Source organism: Buteo buteo, chromosome 21 (assembly GCF_964188355.1).
Source record: "Buteo buteo chromosome 21, bButBut1.hap1.1, whole genome shotgun sequence".
Lineage (NCBI taxonomy): Eukaryota > Metazoa > Chordata > Aves > Accipitriformes > Accipitridae > Buteo > Buteo buteo.
The window spans coordinates 14,958,801-14,983,971 of NC_134191.1; the positions used below are offsets into that span (position 1 = coordinate 14,958,801).

Genomic DNA, 25,171 nt, shown 5'->3' on the forward strand with positions numbered 1-25,171 from the left:
CGAGACAGGAAAGCTGGGCTTTGCCCCCGGACGGGTGACACATGGGTTGGGGATGTGTGGAGCGCCCAGCTCCCGCGGGCAGCGCTGCCAGACCCTGCCCGGGCACCAGCCCAGAGCAAGGAGCAGGACCCCAGTGGGGTGCTGGGCTGTGCTGGGCGCAGGTTGGAGTGGGGTGCAGCATCAGGACTTCCCTCTGCTCCCCGCAGGGGGCTGCAGCATCTCCCCACGCTGGTCACTTGCTGCCACCTGGTGCCACCTCGCCATAAGTGCTGGGCACCTGGGGTGTCGAAAGTGGGGATGCCCGTGGGGGAAAAGGCAAAGCGCCCGTGGGGTCCCCATCCTCGACACCCGTGGCCCCAAGCAGTCCCACTTGTCCTCCAAAGGACAACTTTCACCTGGTTCTCCAAACAGGCCAGTGACCTCTCTCCTGCCTACGGGGTCAAAGCCAGGACTTCAAATATTTCCCAACCTCCCGGACACCACCGAGAGTTATTTCCCCTAAGGCAGGTGGCTGTTCCAGGCATGGAATCTGGAGGTGGCCTACATGGTGTCCCAGAACAGCTTGGGAATGGGAATGCAAAACACCTAGAAGCCAGCAGGGTGGAAGATAACAGGAATTATACACTATTGCAAAAGAACATTGGTTTGGAGTAATGTGAAACTGGCCCCCAAGGCAAAGAGAAAGCAGTAGGGACTATATTTGTTTAGTTGGGTTTTTGTCAAACAAGACTGTGTCATTCCCACTGGAAAAATAAGGAAACTCAAGATTAACTTAACCTGCAAGGTGGCTGCAAAACACGCAGCAAAATTATTTTCACCTGTTACCAGTGGTTCCCTGCAGAAGTGGAAGGAGACACACTGTTTTCCACAGCTCCATCAGTAGCTCACTAATTGAGCTGGAGGACAGGGTGCTTAATGAATACACAGCTGAGACTGCCCCAAGGGGGTGGGCTGGAGAGCTGGAGTGGGAATGGGATGATCTTGGCAAATAAAAAAAAAAAGAGGGGAGAAAGAAAGCAGGATGTCATTCTAGAAAGACCAATGCAGGATTCTGCTCTCAGGTATGAATAATCAGTGTGCAAAGGCAGGCTAGAGAGCAAGATTCCAGGAAAGGGTGACTCACAGGCTAAGCAACACCATGGGGGGGGGGGGGGGGGCTCTTACTGTTACTATTTATTTATTTTAAAACCAGAGATGTTTGCTCTTAACACACTCATGAAGCAAGACACCTGCTGTTTGAATCCAGCAAAGTCTGAGCCCAGAGTTTATGCCCAGCTCCCTGCATTACCCCTCCAGGTACAGGAGGAGCAGCTGGCAGAGCCTGCGGGATTTTATTCTGGACACAGCAAGTCTGCGAACATGCTGCAGGGAGTTATGAACACACTCCCAGCATCCAATGGGGACAGAAGTAATAAGCTTAAATTTCAGTAGAGATCCAGGCTATTCATTAAGACTCCCTGTGAGCCTGGCAGCTCCTGGGGAGCTGTAGTGGGATGTCTAAGACCAGTGGGGTCATTCAGAGCTGATGCAGGAGTCGATCTAGGGAGGGCCTGGATGATCTCCCAAGGTTTCTCCCGGCCTTACATTACTACTACTATCCCATGAAATGGCTGCTCCTTCAGGGCACAGGCACTGGGCTTCCCCAACACTTTAGGTGCCAAAGGCAGAGGCTAAGGCAAACGTGTGCGAAGCCTCCCCTGCAGCTGTATTTGCCTGTGCCTTGCAAGGACTTTATGTTATCCACCTGAGGAATGCAGGTCATCTGCACTGAGGTGGTCCAGAGCCGGGGCCAAGGGAATGCCCCGCAAAACCAGGGGAAGCACAAATCCCCATGCTGTTACCGGAAACCTGCCAGCTCACCCAGTGCTCCTGTACAGCTTTTCCCAGAAAGCAAGAATACAAATAAAATCAATAGAGCAGCACAGCAGGGCTGTGCATGGGTCCTGCTCTCCAGAGCAAACCAGAGGTTTCTGGGAAAGACTGGGGTTCAGAAAGCGGCGTAACGCCACCGTCTCTGCTGGGCACCCAGCTTCAGGCAACAGCAAAAGCCCTTCTCAGAGCACCCTGTTCACAGCCGTTTGCTGGGCATTTAGGAAAAAAAAAAAAAAAAAAAAAAAGGCAGTGACCCTGCTGAGATGGCTGAAGATAAAGTTTTTCTGTAAGAAAAGAAAATCAAGGCTCGCTGTCCACGCCTCAAGCTGCGGCAGGAGGCAGCAGGCAGGCAGCGCTGTCGGGCAGGGGATGGCAGGAGAAACCAGCCGGCACTAGCGGCCCATCAGGTGTTCAGTGAATAATCCCAAACCGCCCCCAAGAGGCCGGTGTTCGGAAAAGGGCCTCCCAGAAGGAAAACCAACCAAAACCACAAACCGACATCCCCCTCGCCCCTGTATATGTTTTCCTTGCGTTCGCCATAAGTCTCAGCCGGAGGGTCCAGGCAGGGGACCCTCGCCACATTGTGGGGCAGTCGCAGGTGTAACGGGGAACGCATGTCTCCGCTGTGCCGTGGCGTGCGGCGACACGGGTGTGGGGACAGTGGTGCCCCCTCCCACAGTGGGTGAGGGGGGCCAAGCCCCAGAGCGCTCCCATCCAGGCTTCCGTGGGAAAAACACGGTTTGTGTCCAAGAGGATTGTGAAACCCATTGAGTCAGAGGAAGGTTCAGCCAGGTGAGAGCCACCCACAGCAGCACGCAAACCGCGGTACCAGGCACCCCGAGCATCACTCCACCTGTCAGAGGATGCTCTGTACAGGTCTGCACTGGTGAACACCCCCCCCACAAGGCAGCAGATGCTGTTATTCTCCTTTGTTGGGAAAATGGGAGAAAGGTACTTCTCCACTGCAGACAAACATCTGACTGCAGCTCTATGGAGCAGGACCCAGCCCAGGTTTCCCTGTGTGCCCATGTTTTGAGGGCACCACATTTTCTCCTTCAGCAGCAGCTGGGCACATACCGAGTGCCCGGGAGCAGCTGCCACCAGCTCTGTCCCTTCTGCTCCCACCAACACCCCGGGAGTGGGTCCACAGGCACCACCATAGACCTGGATGCTCAGCAGCACGACAGCTTGCTTGGATGCATCGTTAGGTTTATTAGCAATCCAGCCCTATTGTGTTTTGCAACCTCTTTTCGGATCAGCCTTGGCAAGACCCAAAACAACCAAGGGCTGACTCCTTACTTAGCTTTTATACGAGCCTCTACCTCCCTGAGCCTTGCCACCCAGCCCAGACCTGGTTTATTCACATAATTATGAGGAAAGCAACACTGGGCAACAAACCAAAAGGCACACTCCTCCCTCCTACCATGCCAGGGTGCCCAGCCTCACCACAACTGGGATCCAATGGTTTCCTTGTAGTTCCCCCAGCTCTGCCCACAGGACACCTAAACCCACTGGGAGGAGCAGGACCCTCTACCCCTTCCTGAGCCCCACACACAGCCCAGAGCGCAGCCTTACCTGGGGGTGGCTGGGACTCACTGCCAAGGGGGAGAAACTGAAAATATGGGAGCAGGACAGGGCTTTTCTGGCTCCTAGCAGGAAATGAGGGTTAGCAGGAATAGCAGCCAGTGTTATCAGATGTGCTTTCAGGTGTGTTTCCAGGTGCAGGCAGCTTCCCTCCCTGCCTCTCGTCAGTGGGCTCAGCTGCTGCTACGGGGCCAGCTTGGGCACGGGCACGGGCACGGGCACGGGCACCCTTGACTGTGCAGCTGGAGCGAGCCGTGGGTCAGCACCCAGACTCCCCCCCCCCCAAAATAGACCGGGGGATTTTTATTACTGAACCGTGAGAGGCTGCAACGTGCGATGCAGACACCCGAACTGCCCAAACCCCTGCCTGCAGGCGAGAGGCTCCCTCCCACCCCCTGCGCTGCAGTAATTAATAGGTCTGTTGCAGCCACCATCACCTCGACCCATGCATTACTGTAGCAGCGGGGCCGGGGTGCCATGGCAGGGCCCAGGCAGAGGAACGAGGTGCCAGGAGGATGGTCCCCAGCCCTCCCTGCAGCTCCTCTGCCAAACAAAGCAGCTGCCGGGTCTCGACAGCCTCCTGGGGAAAGGAGAAATGCAAATACTTTTGCCTGGATGTTGACGTAACGCTATTCCTAGCACACTGTATGAATTCAGATAAGACTTGTAATTACAGCTGAAATTGGTATTTAACACACTTTCAAGAGTTTTAAGAGGAATCTTGGTGCTTAAAACCTAACTCCTCTGCCCCTTGAGGTTTTATTATGCTTTTGAGTGTTTAGGGCCACCTCCTCTTAATAAAAAGAAAAAAGCAAAATTCATATTGTCTTTGAAGAGATGATACTTGAGCCTTCCTGGTCTTCACCATCTCTCTTGACATATCAGATATTCCTCGAGGCAAAACCTGCATCTCCCAGAAATGTGGGGAGGAAAGAAGCAGCAGAGCAAGACCCCTGTGCCGTGCTGTCGTGGTTTAACCCCAGTCGGCAACCAGGCACCACACAACCGCCCACTCACCTCCCTCACAGTGGGATGGGGGAGAGAATCAGAAAAGTAAAAGTGAGAAAACTCATGAGTTGAGATAAAGGCAGTTTAATAGGGAAAGCAAAAGCCATGCACGCAAGCAAAGCAAAACAAGGAATCCATTCCCCACTTCCCATGGGCAGGCAGGCGTTCAGCCATCTCCAGGAAAGCAGGGCTCCATCAGGCGTAGCGGTTACTTGGGAAGACACAGGCCAACACTCTGAATGTGTGTGTCCCCCCCTTCCTTCTTCTTCCCCCAGCTTTATATGCTGGGCATGACATCCTATGGTCTGGAATATCCCTCGGGTCAGCTGGGGTCAGCTGTCCCAGTGTGTTCCCTCCCAACTCCTTGTGCCCCCCCAGCCTACTCACTGGTGGGGTGGTGTGAGAAGCAGAAAAGGCCTTGACCCTGGGTAAGCACTGCTCAGCAGTATTGAAAACATCTCTGCGTTATCAACACTGTTTTCAGCACAAATCCAAACCATAGCCCCATACTAGCTACTATGAAGAAAATTAACTCTATCCCAGCCAAAACCACCACACATGCATCATTCCACTCCACAGTCCCCTTTTTCCTCAAAGGAAAAAATAATCATTGCACAGCAGACTCCTTAAATCACTAGATTTTAATAGCCATATAAATCCTTTGCGTACAGCAATCTGTGGCATATGAGAAACCATATAGATACCCAACAACTTTTTCTGGCTTTTACCACATAAAACTATCAGCAATTTTTTTTTTTTTTAAATCAACTCCTGTAGTAGAAACAATAACCAAGCAATTAACAGCAAATTTCTAATTTTCTAAAAGAACAATGTTTCTTCTCTTAAAAAGAGCAGAGAAGCTGACGGGGAGTTCCAGATACACGTACAGACTGGGGTACCTCAGAAAGACGGTGAGAAGATGGCTGTCAGCACCGCAAGTGTAGTGTGCATACCTGGTCTGCGCGGGGGCTCCGGCAGCACCCGGTGTCGACACCCGAGGGAGGAGGGCTGGGGTGTCCGAGGGGTAACGGCCGCCTGCTGCTTCGCCTTGCAGAGGACCACGCGCCGCTTTGCCCTCCGGCGGCCCTTGGTCCTGCCCGAGACCAGGACCAGCCCTCTCCCCTTGAACACGCGGCGAGGGACTGCACCCAGGGAGGTGCAGGATCCGTCCCTGTACATCGCCTTGCAGGCTGCAAAGCGTAGCTTGTCTGCATTACCCGTTTCTATCTATAATTTCACTTGGCCGGGAGTTACAAACCATCAAGAAGAAGCACAAGCACACCATACGTTTCCACGCCACCGCCCAGCGCCTCGCAGGAGAGCTGTCCCCCTCCTCGCCACCCAGCGAGCCCAGGAGCCCGCACACCCACGCTGCTCGCACACACAGCCCGCTCCCACTCCTCACGCCTGGTTTCGGTGACGTCGGCATTCACAGAATTCACAGAATTCATTAAGAAAATCATTATTTACATCAACGTGTTCAGCAGCGTACGTGGTAGAAGATCTGAGACAAGAGTTCACCCGAGTTTGCTGACTCGCACCCTGCCCACAGGTTTATTGCTGACTTGGGCTTGGGGACCAAATTGCCCCGGGGGATTTCCATCCCTCTGGTTTGCACAAGAGTGGCAAAGCTGCTGTCTGCACCCCAAGTTTTCACTTGCCATATTCACCCTCAGGGGGAACCATCCCCCGGGCAAGGCAGGCTGTGCATGGATGCCGTACCCTGGGCAATGTTAAGGCATTACATATACACAAGAGCTGTTGGGGGATTTAAAAAAACCCACTCAAAGTGTAAACATTTTTGCACATACAGTCATTGGACTTCCACGCATGAAGTTTTCTGGTGTTTTCTGCGTAAATCACGAGTTAAGGAGCTACACAAAGAGCACTCGAGCAGACGCCTGGAGCACTGGGGTTCTCTTACAGCACGGCAGCATGCAACGCAACGGACTCTAAGTAGTAGAAATATCGTAAGTCTCAGTCCAGGACGCTTCCTCCTTCCTACGTTTCTTATATAGTTTAGGTAAATGTCATTACAACTACGTGCCGGTAACTCGGGTAAGATGGGTGGCTGCATAAGGAGCTTCAGCACACTGCATGGCTAGAGCTTGGCGATTTCGGCTCATTCCTACTTTATCTCTAAGTAGAAAAGGGAGAGATTCTGCTTCCGTTCCTGTATCTATGGAGGTTGCTCAATGACCCCTAGGTCGCTGTGCCGGCGGTGCTATAGGTTTAGGTATCAGTGATTCTGCCTTCCTCAGGGACTTTGGCACATTCACCCCGATTCATACAAGATCCCTGAGAACTTATCAAAGCTGCAGTACTTTACAATTTAAAAGACCCGGCGTGGGCGCTCGGCTCCCCGCCACGCTCATGCCTGCTTCTTGTTGCTGTCCATGCTGTGCAGCAGCGCCAGGAACTCCAGGATGAGGTTGGCCGTCTTGCGGGGCCGCTCCACCACCACCGAGTGCCCGCAGTTCTCCAGGATGTACACATGGCAGTCCGGGATAGCGCTCGCTAAAACACTGGCGCCAGAAACATCCAGGACCTGGATGGCAGGGGAAAAAACAGTCATTCCCCCGGGCAGAGCTAGGTTTTGCTGGACACCACAGAAACCCCGTTGCAGCTGCCTTTGCAAGTCCAAGCGAGATGCTGAGCAGGGATGGGGACACGGTCCTTGTGATGCCAGCCCCATCATGCAGTACCCATGCCTGGGGACAGGACCGGGAGGCTGCACGGTGCCAGTCTCAGAATTCTCTTGGATGCTTTTTGGCTGCCGCCTCAGTGCAAAGGGGTCATTGCAAGCAAATGCTTGCACCCTTGCATTTACAGAGCGCTTTGCGTGCCTGCAGCTTGCCTCCTCCCCCTCTCACTCCTCCCTGTGTAACCAGCCCTGCGAGCCCCATGCCTTGCCTCACCTCGCCGCCTGCCCACGAACAGCACATCTCTTCCCAGTTGCCAGGACAACTCTCTTTGCTGCCACTTTATTCCTCTTCCCAGCCCACGCCTGCTGCGGCACTGGCGCCTGCCCCCTCGCCCTCCCCAGCCCCGGCTCTGCCCTCTCCTCCCTCCGGTCCCACGCTGACTTTCTGCCCATCACCCCGCCGAGCCCCCGTGTCCAAACCCACTGGGGATGGGGACACACGTGCGCCAGCTCGACGCAGAGCAGCACACAGCCTGGCAGCATAGCCTACGCCATGCTCCCACGGGTGGACACGGGCAGAGATGGAGACGCGGTGCCATGGGGGAGGCGGAGGAGGCTGCGTACCTGGTCCTGCTTTCCCCAGATGACCTGCGTCGGTGCTTTGATCTTGCTCATGTTCTCATGGAGAGAGTGCCTGGACTTTTCATCTGCGATTTCTAAAAACACTAGCGGGGGCAAGAGGAGAGTCAGTCCTACAAGGGGGATGCTTTGCCTTCCCTTCTCACAGTGGTCCCCGCGGGCCAGCCCTGCCAGCATCCCCTCAGTGGGAAACCCAGGCAGGGGTGATGGCGAGAGCCCCGATGGGCTCTCCTTGCAAAGGCTGAGTCCTGCACCGCCACCAAGCCCCTCTGCAGAGAGACCCTCTTCCGAGCCCATCTCCTCGTAGATATTAGTACTAATTAAGCCAGCTGGCAGGACGAGGGTAAAGCAGCAACCCCATCGCCCGTGGGGGTGGCAGTGGGTTGCTACCAGTGACCAAGGCGCATCCCCAAATCTGTTAATGACACTGCCCCCTCCCACCCTCAGCAAGGCAGCAGGGGGGTGCAGGGGACAGATGGCAGCAGGGGACACAGGGACGGTGACAGCCCGTCCCCGTGCCCCGGGGGTCCCTCTGGAAAGCCTGGTGAGGGGGGCTGCCGCCACACACTTACGTTTCCGGTAAAAATCATTGTGTGGGATGCGAACGTCGACGAGGCCCTGGAGGATCTGCAGGGAGAGCAGAGGAGAGCTGCTGGGGGGGGACCCGTGCCCTGCACAGGGCTGAGCGCGCCCGAGAGCGGCCATGAGCATGACAGGCAGCTGGGAGCGCGGCCCCACCACCCCGGCAGTCTTGGTGTTAACATACTTTTTGTTTTCTTACCCTCCAATCTACTCATCCCAGACTTCCTAAGGAAAACCACCTTAATGGCCAGTCCCTCGCCAAGTTCCTCTCGCCTGACAACGAGGTGATTAACATTTCCATTGCTTTTGCTTAAAAAGCAGCAAACAATTCCCCTTCAGGCCAGACAACAGCTGCCTTAGTTATTTAATTCTTCCTGCCAGCCATATTTACTAAAAAGCCCTTTGACATCCCAGCCTGCTGCCAAAGGCGTCGCTGGAGGAGGAATTCCAGCGGGCGCTGCGAGAGGGCAGTGGGAAAAGCGAGTTTGAAGGGAAACTGCTGGAAAGGTGCTGGGAGCGGGGCTGGGGGTGTCCCGCCTGGTTGATGGGGGGATGGCAGCACTAGCTCTGCTCCTGGCATCGCCTCGGCTGCCACCATGCAGGCTCAGGGAGAAGCAAACGTGTCCCCTGCTCTCCAACCCCCCTTTCCCCGCTGCTGTAGCCAGCCCGGGCTCCTCACCTGCTGTGGCACCTTGAAGCGAACGTAGGAGCAAAGCTTCAGCATATCTGCCATCTCCTCGGGCGTCGAGGGAATTAAAGGGATCCTGTCGATGCATTTGGACTCTTGCAGCTCCCGAAGCTGCTTAATGAACTTGCTGTCGGTGGTACTCGGCAGGCCTGGGTCAAACGAGAAGGGGGACACAAGCTAAAACCTGGATGAGACCCCAACAGCCCCAGCAACAGAGCATCACTGTAGTGACCTGCATCATCCCTGCCTCTGGCCTGCCACTTGCTCTATCATTAAAAAAATAAAATTAAAATAGAGGGGGAGAATTAAATCTGTACATACAGCAACCTTAATATGTACCCAGAGGTACCCCAGGCTCCCTCCTGCTCCAGGACACCACCGAGCCCTGCGGGCTGATGCAATACGAGGTGTATTCCCTGCAGACAGGCATGAATACTTCGGCAAAAACTATATAGTATATATAGTGTTTATTTTTATGTGGATGGTGGATGCAAATACTAATGCCCATGCCCAGCCTGCTACAGCAAAGGGTTAGACAGAAAATTTCAGAAGCCCCGTCCACATGCACCACTGCGGGGAAGAATCCCCCAGCAGCTTAACCCCAAACCTCTCTGCAGCCCCCCACAGAGGTTTCACATCCAGAAGCCCTCGGAGAGTTGGCCGGCACCTCTCCCAGAGAGTAGGGGAGCCTTGTCACACCCAGCGCCTGGTAGCTTGGTAACCTTGCGCTTTGCTTCATTAATTACCTGGGAGCCGCTTTCCTTGCATGGGAGAGGGAAAGAGCTGCTGTACCAACCGGGATGCAGCAAAGCCCTCCCTGGCAGAGAAGCTCCCTGCCAACCCCCCCATGTCTCCTGCAGCATGTCATGCCCAGGCTCTCCTGAGCCCCTCACCAGCCAAGGGGACGGTGGGGATGGAGGAGTGGTGCACGGGCATGGGGACACCCCGCTGACCTGCACCCAGCCCCAAAATGGTCTTCCATCTTGGAGCACCCAAACGTGGGAGGAGTGAGCTCGCCAGCTCCCAGAGCCCCAGCCCTCCGGCATGCCGGGGCTCTCAAGCAGTCAGACTGGGGAGATTTTTCCCATTGCTGCCTGGGTTCCCCCTCCAGACTGAGAGGCTATGGACATGCCATATAAAACGGCTGCCACCCCAAGGGGAAACACATTTTTCCTCCAGAGCAGGAATTGTCCCATTTACTCTAGTCCCCGCTCTAACCATGGCATAGCGGGGCAGACTCCAAAGCCCCAGGGAAGAGCAGTCAGGACAAGACTGTGATTTGCTCCCGTGCCCTGGAAGCTCGCCCTGCTAGAGATTTTCAGACCATACATACAAATTATTTCAAAATGCTTTGCACTAAAAGCCTATTGTGCCTCCAGCACTGCTCTGGGCTTTCGCACTGGCTCCTGCTTGCCCTCTCCCCATCTCACCTCCCCTGCATTGCCCACCTGCAGGACAGATAAGGGTCAGGCTGCAAATGTCTTCTGGATACTGAGCAGCATAGACGCCGGCAACGTTTCCTCCCATGGAAGTCCCAACCAGATGAAAGGGCCTTCTGTTCAGCTTGATGCACTCCACGAACTGGCAGGGGAGCAGAAGGAGCATTGTTAGCGGGGACGAAGCAACGGCATGGGGTCATTAGAGAAATTCAGCTCAAAAGCTTGAGGTCAATGGCTCTGGCTGCCTGGGAAGGGAGGGAGCGGGGCCACACGAGGCACGGCTCACGGAGCTTAGCATCCCTCATGTCCCCACATCCCTGCATCCTTCTGCAAAGGTGATGCAACACCGGGGCATTACCTGGTGTATTCTTTTAGCTTGCCCACTAATGGAGTAATCGTCCAAGGCCGAGCGGGTTGTACCTTCATGCCCGGGCATGTCAACACACACCAAGTGCAGGTTCTTCGGCAGGAACTGCAGAAACAAACCGGGGGTGGTTACGGTGCAGGGGAACCACTGCAAAGCTCAGGGTTGGAAACTGGTGACCACGGGTGGAAGCAGGGGGGTCACTCTCCTCCTAGCAGCCCCTGGTTACTCATGCACCAGAGTAAGTCAGCTCACATCCTACCAAGGATGACAAGATGAGAAACCACGGGCAAGACTTGCTTCCCATGGAGAAGGCAGGTATATACTGCTCTTCCCCTGCAGCTTTGCATGTCATAGGGATGAAAGGGATCCAACAAGCAATGAGCACAGAGCTAAGGAGGGCGTTTCTAGCCTGTTACAGTGATCATCACATCCCATGCATGCAACCGTTGGGTCCCCACACCGCCTTCAAGCCCAGGACCATTGACTCTCACTAAGTAGCAATATGATAGAAATTGAGTCCCACCTTGACTATAGACAGCCACATGTCTTTGTGGGCTGAGAACCCATGTAACATCAGGATGGATGGTCGGTATCCAGGTCTCCCTCTATAGGAATAACAAAACTGATAGTCATCGTAGTTTGCATATCTAACCTGCATACCCAAGGCTCGGCGCCAGTACCTGGAAACAAGGAGAAAACACCACCAGTGAGCGAGGCAAGACCGGGGCCCAGTGGTAATATAAGCCAGGTGACAAGTCCAAACTCAGCCGCGGTTTGCTAGTTTGCTAAGGCCAATTAGGTTGGGCTCACATCAGTGTTGTCATGGCCCTAACTGGGACTAATTCTGAGCATCTGGTCCCTGGACCAGACCCCATGCTTACATGTGATCCCTTACAGGTGTAGTACTGGCTGCTGGCTATTCATGGCTGGGCTGCAGACGGCTTGTGGAGACACCCTGTTTGTCAAAAACTTCAAAAAATACCCAAAATAACTAATTTGCACAGTTCCCTCAAGGCAATGGAAATGGGCCAAATTAACAAACCTAAAACTGAAAACACCCAAAGGTTGGTATGAGGCGAGAGGCTCAAGAGAGCAAGGCAGAAGACACACGGCAAGGCAGCATGCAGGATGGGCAGGCCAAGGCAGGCACTTTTTCCAGGTGGGTAAGATGGATCTGTCACAAGTTTATTGGGGCGCACCCTTGCAGCCATGGGACAACATCACACCACGTTGGATCCCAGCCAAGACAACCATGTCGCCCAGGAGCACCACAGAAATCCATTCCCCATATATGAACTAGATGATCCTTAAAAATTTATTTGTACGTACACAAAGAATCGGGGGGGGCCACCCTTACACAGGGTCAAACACCCCAGCAGATACCAGGCTAAGCCCAGGGAAACCTGGGTTATTCCTCTGAAAGCAGAGGCAGACAGCTCCTGCCAGCGCATGCTTGGAGCCTGCTCAAGGAGGATGCAGTGAAACTGCTGGCCAGAGGGAACCTGGGCAGAGATTATCGGTGACACTTTGGACACATGATGTGTACATGCAGTCCAAGACGGAGGAGTAGGCTCGCTTCCTCTGCATTTCCCCTGTGCTCGGATGTAACCCTTGTCAGGATAACTACCGGGCTACTCCTGAGGACCGAGATACGGGCAAATACTTTTATAAGCGATATCAGAATTTATTTGAGACACAAGAGCAAGGTCACCAACACTGCTGGGCTGTCCTAGCTCTCTGCCCACACAAAGCTTATGCATAGTGCAATCCTCTTTTAGCATAATCCCTTTTTAGAGGGAGTTAGTGGAACTTAAGCAGCATCTCGGCTCTGTGCTGGTCCTACAAGGAGAGGTGAATTTCTCCCTGAATAAGTGTCTTAAGAGTCCTCGCCTCAAAGGCACTGGTGTAAACTACCGATGGGCAAGATGATAACATTTTTAGCAACTGATCCTGATGGATCACTTCAGCAGAAGGCAAAATAATCTGTGCAAAGCTGAACTGATCCCTTGCGAGGTGTTAACGCGCTTAGTGGCAGTGGCTAAACTGATTAACCCCTGGCGGCAGAGCAGGCAGAGCAGGCGGGCTCTGGGGCTGGGGTCAGCGGGGCAGCCCTGGACGTCACACCCGGCAGGGAGATGCATTAGCGGCAGCGGTGGGAGCGAGGCCATCGGCGACGGGGGCCCAGCGTGACCCTTGGCCACGCCGGCTGAGGACACGCAGACCGGCACCGAGGAGGAGGAGGGGGGAAGTGAGTGGTGGGAGAAGGGAGAAGCATCCCCGGGGATCTCCCGGGGACCTCCCAGGAGCGGTGCCGCAAAGCTGGAGCCGCACGGGGGTGAAACGGGCGGACAGCATGGCATGCTGCCTGCCCCCTCTCCTGCCTCTGCTGATGAGCAAACGTAACGATTTTGTCCCAAAAAAGAGCCGACTCAGAAAGAAGCAAACAGGAAAGGAAGAGTAAAGGGCAAACCCACTCTTCTCACCCACTATCCCTAAGAAAAGAGGTGGCCATGAAAGAGAGCATTGCAGTTACTCCTGCAGGATGCCAGTGCTGCCAGAAATGCCGGAGGACAGAGAGATGGAGGCACTTAACCTTCAAAAGAAAACAGCCCTGCTGATCTCTGCTCACACGCTCCCTCCCTCAGCCGAACACAGCCTGACCTACCCACGGTGCATTTTTACTCAGCCCCTAACTTGCAACCCCAAAGGACAAGGCAGCAGGGTCTTTTCTATCTCCCTCGACCAGGCTCCTCAATGCTCCCGGCATCAGCCCCTTGCGCCTCCTTTGCCCTGTCCTGCCTGTGGCCCTCCAAAGGCTTCGCCCTGACCACACTCGCTCTGCTCTGGTGTGGTCGCATTTCTCCAGCAATCCTCCTCTGAACCTGAGCCCATCAGGGTCTTCCCTGGCTTCCACCAGCCACTCGTATGTCCAAAGGAAAAAACCCCCTTTGACTGATAAACCCGGTATGGTCTGGACCTGCCCCGGGCAGCAGCCCAGGCGTCCCTGGGGCAGGAGGCTGTCACACCGCCTGCTCTCCTTTGCAGAGCAACATTTGGCCTCTCAGGTCCTCATGCAATGCACAACGGGAAGAAATTCTCCCCTGTGCCGATCCAGTCGCTGGCGTTTTCATCCCATCCTCCCTCCTCTCTCAGCCCCCAGATGCTGTGATTAAAAGGTTGCTAATAAATGTGCTGTTAGAAACAGGCTTCATCACGCTGCTGCATCTGAGTGCCGGGGTGGGCTAACGTCCTCCTCTCACAGGAGGTCAGTGATTTGGAAACACCCCGTGAGCAAAACTGCAGGAGCCACCATCTGCCAGCAACACGTGAGGGCAGCCTGCCGTGCTGCCTGCTGCTGCCTGCACCGGGCGATGAGACGCTGCCCCGGCTTCTGAAAGGAGCATTATTCCAGCTTTCCCCTGCAACAAACCCAGACGGGAAAGCTAGCAGCGTGCTTATCACTGATTTCCAGGGACAGACAAGGACTGAAGGATGTAGCCCCTGCCTCCTGGTATCAGAAAGGACGAGGTGCAAGGGGGTAAGGAAAAGCATCGCTCCATCTTCTCCGATGCTCCTAGCCCAGAAGAGAGGGAGAGAATGAGAAAAGCCTCCTCTGTAACTACTAGGGAGAGAAAAGCCCCTGCCTGCCGAGCAGGCTGTTACCGGGAGGGAGTGTGCGAGCCCGGGGAGCCGCGGCAGAGCCGAGGACACCCACATTGACGGCTGCGTTGATAAGGTGGGAGGTCACCAGCCTGCGGGGCTGCCAGGCTGGGGGACAGGCAGCAACGGCGATGCTTTTCTCAGTCGCAGTCCTGTCCTTGGAGGAAACAACCCAGAAACATTCGGAGACATCCTGCAGCCCAGCTGAGGCTGCCCCGACAGACATAAGCCCCAGCAACAAAAAAAACAGTAAGAAAATGCGGTTTTCTTCTCCCAGAGATGCTTAAAGCTACACACAGCCAGTATGTCTGTGGAAAACCCACCTCCTCTGCTCCTGTTGCCGTCACGGGCAGGAACACCCACCTCTGTCTGTGCCACCTTGCTGCCTGTGGGGTCTTTGTGCATTTGTGTGTGTGCCAGGGCACAGGGACCTGACGGGGACCATCACCATCAGGTAATTCCACCCCTGCGCTAAAATGAGAGCGGCTGGGCTAATGAACTCACCAGTAGTAGATGCGGATGAGCGCTGAGGGCCAGAGGAGGAAGGAGGCCACGAAGGCCAGGATGGGGATGGCCAGCGTTCCGCCGGCGATGACAAACATGTTCAGCACATCCAGGTCCATGCTGCTCTTCACCGCCCAGCCTCACCTGCCCACATTTAGGGAAGGATCAGAGGTTAAACACCAGAAACAATGACAAGTCGACAGTAAATGAGATCTCTGCTGCCAGGGGGAGAGGAAAGCGGCTCTGTGAGAGGCAAAGGATACCGCTCAGGAGCACGGCAAATTCTCTTCCAGTTTTAAAAATCGATTATTTCTTCTGGCTCCTTAATGGATCTAATTATTCCAATGTTATCCTCTCAGGAGAGCACATCTCAAACGGGCAATGAGCCTCCTTAACAGGCACAGACCACATCCAGGGTGATGGGGTGCAACGTGGCCCTTGGGACACCTTGCAGACCGGGGAAGCGCAGCCCCGCTCCGTTGGGTGCAGGCAGCCTTTCTGCCCCGATGGGTGCAGGCAGGGCTGCCTTAACGCAGGCTCCACGTTGCTTTTCGGAGGCAGGCATCCAGCTCCGGCTCCCCTCCCCCTGCCCAATCCCAAATCCCCAGCACACAACCACTGACCTAGAATTGATGGCTTGAGCCCAGCTCTCATTACTGCTCCACACAGGCACCAACTAATCAAGGGAGCAGAGCTTAGTAATGGGCTCGGGAACTGAAGGAAACAACCTGGCAGGGCGCTCTTTGGCGACCAGCCCTTATCTGAGACAAATTCATCCTCTCCCCCATGTCCTCGCTCTTGCCCCACGGGGCGTTTTGCACTTGCTGTCGATCACAGGTCCCCATCCCGGCTCCCGAGCTTCCTTCGGACAAATCTCAGGGGCGGTAGGCAGAGGACACAAGGTGCAAGGGCGAGCTCTCACGCAACGCCATGCTCGTCCCTGATCTCGCCCCACCACAGGCAGCTGGGATATATTTTTCTCATTAAGAGATTAAACCCTGTCGCACACACATCTCCTCTAATTCCCCCTGCTAATGAACATACGTCTCGCCCTTTCCTCGGCACTAGCTCTTTTGTCACACATCTATAAAACGAAACATCCTCAATGCCTGCTCTCCCACCAGCCATCCCCCCCCCAACACCACCACCACATTTGTCCGTGCCAGGACAGACAGATTTATTTCTGCTTCCTGCAAGACTCACGGCAGTATGTGGTATGTTGTATATTATGGCATGAAGCAGGAACAGAATCGTTGCGGTCACATTCTCTCCCCCTCCAATGCCGTCACACTGGATCACATCAAACCCCCACATTACACACGACCAAGAAAAACGGTTTATAGAACCTCTGAAGCAACAGTCAGGTTTGCCCTCTTCCCCCAGGGAAAACAGGAATAACTGAAATTTGAGGAATACTGTATATATTTCCACCAGGCACCTCCTTAACAAAGCTAAACCTCATTTCCTTCTTCAAGCCTCAACAACACACCGTTATTCATTTAATTAACATTTTGTAGAAAGATCTTTGATCTCTGCACGGCTTGTTCATAGATAAACAATTTGTGCAACAGATGATAAACGTTTTATGTGAGAGCAGGGCTGCACGGGAGCCCACCTGAGAGCACTTGCTGCCTTTCGCTATGTCACTAAAACAGAGAAGAAATTAAGCACAGAAAATCACCATCATTCCCACTGGCGACCCATAACAAGAGCAGGTTGCAGCTAGGAGAAAGCACGGGAAAAGCGCAGGGCGGCGGGAGCCCCTGTGCTCCCCAGCGCGGGGTCACCACCTCCGCCTCCACCGCCCTCGGAAAGCAAAACAAGGAGGAGAAAGCCTTTAAAAAGCCCAGCTTACTTTGCAGAGATCCCCTCCTCCTCTCGGCACAGGTCCCGCTCGCTGTGAGTAGCGTGTGTAGGCGTCTGAAAACACCGTCAGAAGAGGAAAAAAAAAAGGTTAAAATCGCACTCCTGCTTTATCTCCTCCTTTTAGACTCGGTAGCCGGGCAAGATGGTGAGTTTGGGGTATTTAAGCCACCAGCTTCCCTTCAAGACACCTCATCTTCACCATCTGATCAACCTTTCCCCTGTTTATGAAAATATGGTCTTTTGTACAATAAAGCCAAACAAGGGCACTTGTTCCAAGTAGGAGCAAAGTGCAAGCTGCCATCTGAGATGAAGCAAAAGCTGGCGCAGCACGGCGGGGAGAGCCAACGCCAGCAGCCCCTGCCACGGCAGGGCTGCGCAGCACCCGGCGAAACGGGGCTCATGGTTGCGCTTTGGGTGATTATAGCTATTAGAACAAAGCCAGCTAAGCTGCTTCCCGTCCTCTTCCTCTTCGTCTTAAATGTAATTTTCTAAGCGCTCTCAGCGCCAACCCCCCCGAGCCTTCCCTGTGCGAGTCAGGCACAGCCGCAGGAAATTACTTGAGAGGCAGGAAAACGCTGGCCTGAACTCGCCGGCAGCTTTTGGCTGTGGAAATTCAAGCTGGAGGCGCAGCGGGAGCACCGGAGAGCCCCCCGCCCCGCCCTGAGCGCTGGGGACTGCTTTGAGCCAGAAAATCCCCGAGAGATCCCCCCCTGCCACGGCTGCGGGGCCAGGGGCACCCTGGGGTTCCCACTCCCATCGTGCCGGAACGTTTCGGCAGGGCCACGGCAGCTGCCGCTCACCACGTGAGCCCTGGCGCCCAATGCCGGCCACGAGCACCCAGCAAGCCTCGCTCGGGGCCCCCGCCGGCCACGGGTGCTCGGGGCGGGGGGGGGAGGATGCTCGGGGAGCCCCGTGGCGCAGCCAAGCCTCCTTCTGCGTGGCCGGAGCATCGCCATCGATTTCCATGGCTACCTCCGATGGAGGCGGTGGGAAGGAAAATGCCGGCAGGCCCAGCTCCACGGTTGGACGCAGCCATTATCAGCCTGGTCCTGAGCACCCCCAGCCCCATAAAGCCACCCCTGCCCCCAGCAGCGCTGCAGGGACACCGGGCTCCCGAAAGCCACGCAGGAGCACCCCCGGTGCCATCCCCCCCCCCCCAAACGGTGCTTTGCTCAGGGGACGATCACCCTCCCTGCTGTACCGGTACCAGGGACAGGAACGGGCAGCATCACCCCAGGCACCGGCACAGTCCTTTGCTACCAGCCAGAGAGACATTGTGGGCTTAAAAATAAAAGCGAGCCCCCTGGTAACGGCTGTAAGTCTTCAGACCGCAGCTCATTCATCACTCTGAGGTGCCCTGTGACCAAAAGTCACAGCAAATGGCCCCAAGCGTTGCCACTGCTTCTTGGAAGGGTCTCCAAGTACCTCATAAATTAACTCGCGAACGTCAATTAGACAAGTCTGATAAATGCCGCGTGATTATGGGGGCTATAAGGCCAAGCGGGCTGTGCACCCGGCAGGGTACGGGATGCCAAACCAGGAGCACCGGTTCCCACACTGGCAGCTGAGGCACAGGTACTGACCACCGCTGCCCCTGCATCCCACCTGGGAGGACGCCCCAAACGAGCCACCCCAGGTAACGGGATGGACCCAGGACCGATGCTAAGGGGAGGCTCCACGTCTCCACTTGTCTCCTATTTTCCTCCCTGTGTTGAATTCAGGCAGGGGACTCATCACTTGCAAACAGAGGGGCCGAGAGGCAGGAGCAGGCTGTGGGTTGCTACAGAGGACAGCATGCTGACAACAGTCCCCAGGGCTGCCGGCCAAAGCAACAACAAATTCCTGTCAGCAAGGCTTGAATCCTCTTCAGTATTTTTTTCTCTTTCAAGCTTGGTGGGTCACACCAGGGAGGCTGGAGAAGACCCAACAGTGCAACTCAGGTGTATATATCAATTTTTTCCAAGCCCCATGTAAGACGCAGCAGCACCAGCACACCCCAGTGCGTGAGATCAAAAAACTGCATTTAGCTCAAAAAAAAAAAAAAAAAAAGCAATCCCAGAAACGTGAAAGCAGCTGGGATTGTTACCCAGGGAGACAGGAGGCTCTTCACCAGGATTAACATCTCTTGCAGAGCCAACGGGGCGAGAGCTGGGATGGGGGTGCCTGGGGGGGGCACATAGAGGGGCTGCAGCACAAAAAACTTCACAAGGCAGAGGGGCTCTGCTGGGAAGGGGAAAGCAGCAGCTAACGCACTGGGCAGCCCCGTGCAAAGCCCGAGAGGGTTTTTACAACACAGGAATCACATGTGTGCGCTCACTGTCTAGACGTGCCAAAATTCAAGCACAAAGGTTGTCTTGGGCTGTGCTCGTCGGGACTGGGCTGCAAAACTAGGGCTGCTGCCCTACGCTCCGTGTTTCACTTACCGCTCCCCGCGCCCAGAGCAGCCCGTGGCTGAAAAGACAATAGATTTTAAACCTCCGAATAGCTAAGTCGCACATTTAGGCATACTTTAATTTTTTTTGAAGAACCGAAGAAGAAGAAAAAACATCAACCAATTTTAAGATCCCACTGCAGAAACAGGGGGCTTTGACAGGCCTCAGCGGCTGAGATGGGGCCCCCAGAAACCCTGACTCACACCACTGACCGTGTAAGAAGAAAAACCCGAAACATGCAAGTAAGCCATTTCCCTTGGAAACCACCTCCCCCTTGGCATCCTCAACAGCCAGAAAAATAATACCGACCATGAACAATGACATAACTAATATTACGATTCCTCAGTGGTGCGTTTTGCAGCATGATCTTTTAGATGCTAGTCACAGTGAAATTATAATTTAAGATCTATTAATATTTGAAAGATCTCTGTCCATCAGCCAGCCAGCTCTCGGTCTTAATCCAGCCTCTGGAGGGCTGGGAATAGGAAACGTGCCCTTTCACCTTCATTTATTTATAGAAGGCAGAAATGAGATCATTATTTCTGCAGCGCCGTTTCATGAAACACGCATCTCTGACCCATTTGTATCTGTGCAACGCAGCTTTTAAACACGAGCCAGAGAGTCCGGGCTGGCCCCCAGCCCCACTGCTGCACCCCAGGCTGGGAACACGCAGGGACGAGCCGCCGGTGTCACTGCCAGCCAGCCTGGGGACAAGGTGGCTGAAAAGCAGGACCGGAGCGGGCTGTGCTGCCAGCCAGGCGCTGATTTAGAAAATCATAACGTGCCAAACCTCCTTCCGGACCTCGTCGCCACCCCCATCCCGCCGCACACGCACGCAACGGAGGATGCACGGCGCAACTGATGTCACGAGTGTGCCCGGACTCAGTCCTCTCCTGGGGGTGGGGGGGTAGGAAAGATTTGGGGAAGGATGGGGTAGGGGTACCGGGGGGCCACCTCCAGGTCCTCTCTCCCACCACACAGACACCCCCCCCCACCCAAAAGCATCCTTCTGAAGGAAAATGACGGCATCCTCCAAAGAGCAGCGGCCGAGATGCAACGCCGCTCTCCTCCCCTTCGTGCCCCGTTTTCTGATTATTCTCGGGGGGGGGTGGGGAGATTTTAAGGCAAAATAATTAAATATTTTTAAAAAAAAATTTTTTTTTTTTTATTATTTCTTGCATTTTGGCTTTGCTCGGGACCTGGGGGGGGGGACCGGGGGAGGGAGGGAGGGGGGGGCCCGGACGCCGTTCCGGCGTCCGGGCCCCCCCCTCCCTCCCTCCCCCGGTCCCCCCCCCGGGGTCCCGCTCCCATCAGCCCCGCACCCCCCCCCCCCGCCTCTCACCGTGCCGATCCGAACCGTACCGGGCCTCAACGGCAGCGCTGAGCGGCGAAAAACACGTCGGCTCCGTTGCGCCCTCCCTCCGCCCCGGTGCCGGTCGTTGCCGGTTGCGGCTCCGCGGGGGCGCAGCGCAGCGCGGCGGCGAGGCGGGGATGCGCGGTGCGGAGTGGGGGGGGGGGGGGGGGGGGGCTGGGAGGGCGGGATGTGGAAGGTGGGGGGGGTAAAAGGGAGATACAAAGGGGGGGTTACACCAGGGTTTACGCCGGGGATGCGACAGGGCTGCCACAGAGATGCGAAGGGGAACGAAGGGCTGGACCCCCCCACGCGGGGCTGGACACCCCCCCCCCTTGCGTGAGGCTTGGGAGCAAGTTTGGGGGTGGGGGTGGGGGGATATCTGTCCCTTTCCCAGGTCCCGGGATGGGGCTGTGATCAGGGAGAGCGGAGTTCTGCCGCATTTCCCACGGGAAGGGCACAAAGGTTGAAATCAGAGCATCCCCACTGCTGCTTTTACACCTGAAATAGGGTTTCTAAGCCTTAGGTTACCAGGCTGTTCCCTGCCCTCTCTTCCCAACAGATCACACCGTTTGCCCTCAAGTAGCTGTGAGTAGCATGTGTAGGCATCTGAAAACATCGGTAGAAGAGGAAAAAAAAAAAGGTTAAAATCGCACTCCTGCTTTATCTCCTCCTTTCAGACTCGGTAGCCGGGCAAGATAGTGAGTTTGGGGTATTTAAGCCAAACCCAGGTATTTCAACCTGCATTTAAAATCTGCTCTGATTTATCTTAAAACTGCCACCCAAATTCTTTTGCTATAAGCAAATTTACTTTCATTCCCTCTGGGTCACATATCAGCTTGGTATGCACCTTTAAGTTATGCCCAAAAGATGAGAAAACTTAATTGGAGATGAGATCAGCTCCTGAGTAAATGCAAGCAAACTGGGTCAAATCCTTGCTGCATCTGTGCTCTGATAAAGGATGTCCTTTTGGTCTGGCAGGCTGGGAGAGCCGAGAGAAGAACTGGTGTAAAGGGCTTTCCAGGTCAGAGTTTACTACAATAACCAAAAGCTTTCGATAACATGAGCTGTTTGAAGAGATTTATAACTGAAATCAAGGTTTTTAGGTGGCCCAGTGAAGGCTAGGCACAGCTTCGTGCAGCTTTTTGGGGGGTTTTGTTTGAAAAGCTTCCCAGTCAAGCTAGGCTAAGCAAAGATGAGCTTCCACTAAGGTGACCTAAGCAGACACAGGAGGTATTTCACAAGCCTTTAAACACTGTTTGCAGTTGTATTTGTTTGTTCAACTTTCTCATGCACGGCCCCAGTCTCCTGCAGGACACGTGCAGGGCAGGGCTGACTCATGCCAGGGATGGATTACCCAGCGGGTGATTATTCCAGGCCACCTGGTGGGAACGCCCCTGGAAATAGTCATAGCAAACGATGACTCTTAAAATAGAGAAGGTGAAGCAGAGACCTGCAGTGGTTTTATGTTGAAACACAGCATGAGCCAACCAGGCAACAAACTCTCGCAATCCAAGTGTGCAGCCACGGGGAAGAGTCATCGAGTGTTTCCTTTGGTGGCAATGGGGAAAGGAGGGATTTTCAGGGCTCTCCTGAGCCAGCCACTGCTGGGACGAGGCCACGGCTTCAGCAGGTCACAGCCCCGGCAAGGCGGCTGGCAGCACCGTGATGACTTTGTGCAGGCGCCGAGGCTGCTCCTCCGTCCCGGCACAGCGGAGGAGACCTTGGGCTCTCCGGGTGGCATGGGGGACCCTGGGGGAGCACGGGGCACAGCTGGGCTCCCTGTCCCTGCCGAGAGCTTCCCAGGCTTGAGGGGAAGCCCCAGCAGCTCCCTGGGCACCTCCTTGAGGGCCCTGCAAAGCCGTTTTTGGGGTGGCTGCGGCACGGCAAGCTCAAATTAAAGGCCAGCGCCTGCACTGACCTGCCTCGCGCGTTTCATGTCTCCTCTCAGCCCACAGACGCAACTCGTCACACAGCTGCAGCAACAGGCACAGACCGAGTCACCCCCACATCACCCCCCCGGCTGCCGGTCTTTTGGAGCCCAGTGCCAGCTATCCTGGCCCTCAGCTGAAAATTCCTCATTCCTAATGCCAGCATCAGGAGCCAGGCTTCCCACCGGCACAGGAGCACAGCTTTAATGCTGTGAGCAGGGCAGAGGATGACTTATGATCCAGTCAGAAACAAAATATCTTTCTAAATCAGAGTAGCCACAGGAAAAAAATTAAAATTAAAATTAATCAAAAATTAGCTGTCCTATGTCCCCAGAAACAAGGCAGCGAGACTTGCACATAAACTGTCTTGTTTTCCGTAGAAAGGTGGAAGCTCTGGTTGGATTCAGGCCAGGGTAGCTGTGGGGAACTGAAGCTTCTACCTCACCAAGCTGAGGAGCGGCGTTGCTCCACCAGATGGAAGGCTTCCATGTTACTTTCCACTGCTGGGTGATGAATTCCCAGGGAGCATGGCGGGATTGTTTGTAACCATAACAAGTGACAGCATGCCGCTTCGGTGAAGTGAATCATCTTCCCAGGGTGACTCGTCCCCATCTATTTCCACTCACGTAGCGCTGGCCCTGCGGCACGATGCCGTGAGCAATCCCCAGGGGACCGTGGCCATGGGAGAGCGCCGGGGTAGGCAGATGCCCCACGAACCCAGCATGGCCCCACAGCCCACCCGTGGGACCTGCTGTTGAGGAACGCCTCGCCATGCCCTAAGCGGAGAGCAACTTTAATGACATACAGCTGCCAAAATCACCCCCCAGGGCAGGGGGTAAGATCTCAGCTCACCCCGGTTTGCAAACAGCAGCTCTCAGTGAGCACAGGAGTAAGTAACACCTCCGGGCACTGCTCCGTGCTCTGGGCAGCCGCCCTGTCACTCTTCAGTGGCTTCATTGCACAACCTGGGACAAATGCAGGAACAAATGCTCCTGACTTTTAAAATGTTATAAAGCAAGACCTACTTGCCTGTTAACAGCTTTAAATAATACCTTCTTAACTCTGTTCAAAGTTAATGCATATATTACACACATTTTAATTACATCTTTAACTGCTAACAATAAGGGTGTACTTATTGTCACAAAACCCTCCTTATTTGGTAGCTGCAATATCTTTATGGAGAGGCAACTTCAAAGCCTCGTCTAATCGCCATACGTCAAAGCCTTTATTTCAGATTATGGCGTGCTCTCCTACGTCTCAGCTAAGTGGCCTCGTTCAAGAAACTGAAAACACGATGAGGCATTTTTCCTTGAACTGCTTTAGCAGGCAGGCTTTCACACTTTGAACCACTACTTGAACAATACTGATGTATTAAGTTGAAAAAGAAAACCCTATCAGAGTCCTGTACCAGCAAAGGAATTATGCCCTGACAGTAATTTATTAAGTGGAACATGTACCTTCCAGAATTATAAATAAAGATTAAGTATCAAAGAAGACCCTATTGATTCAAAATGTACCATGTATCTTGCACACCACGTATTTTTACCCTCAATTATACTGAATTTCCAGAGGGTCACACCAGGACACTTACCGACATGAGGCTGACACTGAAGCCACTTCCCAGATGACCATATTCGGCCTGCAGCCCAACTGTGAACTTCAGCAATACAAAATAACCCGAGTGCTTTGCTACTTATTAACTTGTAATTCCAGGAGACCGAGGTGAAATATTCTGCCTGATAGTTGTGATAAGGTCACCGAGAGCCCAAAGTTTATTTCATTTGCCCAAAGGAACCTACTTTTATGGTAATGTTGGTGACTTTGGGGCTGGCCCTTCCTGCTCCTCCCACAGACCTCGCCTCGTCACAGTGAGTGCTGACAGAGTTGCAATTTGGGTAAAAATGATAAAAATTAAGAAACACCCAACACCTTAAAGCCCGGCATGTGGGGAGTGCGCGGGCCCCTTGTCCGGTGGCGCCTGGGGAGCCTCAGCCTGGAGGTGCCGGTCCCCACACCGCCCTTGCACACCCCAACTCTACCCTCTGCCCACGCTGCCAGTGCTTCCCCGGAGCCGCACGGCCACCTTTGGAGGGACAGACTTATGGGGGTGCTGAACGGGGCGGCAGGGACACCCTGATGGGCCGGGGCTTGGGCAGGCTGGGCCAGCCTCCTGTGCTCTTTGCAGAAGGCGCACAGCAGCGCTGGTGTCCCCAGCCAGCACACAGACACCGCATCTTCCCACAGGAGGAGAAATAAATTTTCAGCATTATTTTCAGGTGCCGAGCAAAGCCCCGGGGGCGACCTCGTGCCCCGCAGGTGCCCCCCCCACGGGGCACCCCGTGAGTCGTACTGCCCTTCAGGCCCAGAATAGGCTTCCTCTGGCAGAGCAGAAGGGGATGTGGGCTTACCCGCAGGATCCTCTCTGTCCATCTCTGCCAGCAAAAACAAAGCCGTGGGGCTGCGGCCAAAAGGAAGCAGCTCCGCCGACGGGAGAGGAGGAACCTCTACGTTGCTGCCAGACCCTCGGAATCCCCTGGGGACCCTAAGCAGGGGTACAACATGGGGATACATCCTACCCCATCCATCCCTCAGCACTTTCCTGAG

The 25,171-nt window shown here is 54.7% G+C and overlaps 1 protein-coding gene across 5 annotated transcripts; it reads right to left on the reverse strand.

The window, feature by feature from the left end:
- Positions 1-5,091: 5,091 nt before the first annotated feature.
- ABHD6 (abhydrolase domain containing 6, acylglycerol lipase) lies at positions 5,092-24,338 on the reverse strand. Of its 5 annotated transcripts, none has more exons than XM_075052677.1 (10): positions 24,159-24,338; positions 16,843-16,907; positions 14,988-15,131; positions 11,347-11,503; positions 10,815-10,928; positions 10,466-10,598; positions 9,009-9,166; positions 8,320-8,374; positions 7,733-7,833; positions 5,092-7,012 (listed from the first exon to the last, which is right to left on the reverse strand). In XM_075052677.1, exons 3-10 carry the CDS (start codon positions 15,104-15,106, stop codon positions 6,836-6,838), a joined length of 1,014 nt encoding a protein of 337 aa, XP_074908778.1. In that variant the 5' UTR covers positions 15,107-15,131; positions 16,843-16,907; positions 24,159-24,338; the 3' UTR covers positions 5,092-6,835. The 5 variants fall into 5 exon arrangements, with proteins under 5 accessions (XP_074908778.1, XP_074908782.1, XP_074908781.1 ...); XM_075052681.1 differs by lacking the exon at positions 24,159-24,338 and adding an exon at positions 20,628-20,694; XM_075052680.1 differs by lacking the exon at positions 24,159-24,338 and adding an exon at positions 17,411-17,651.
- Positions 24,339-25,171: the final 833 nt, after the last annotated feature.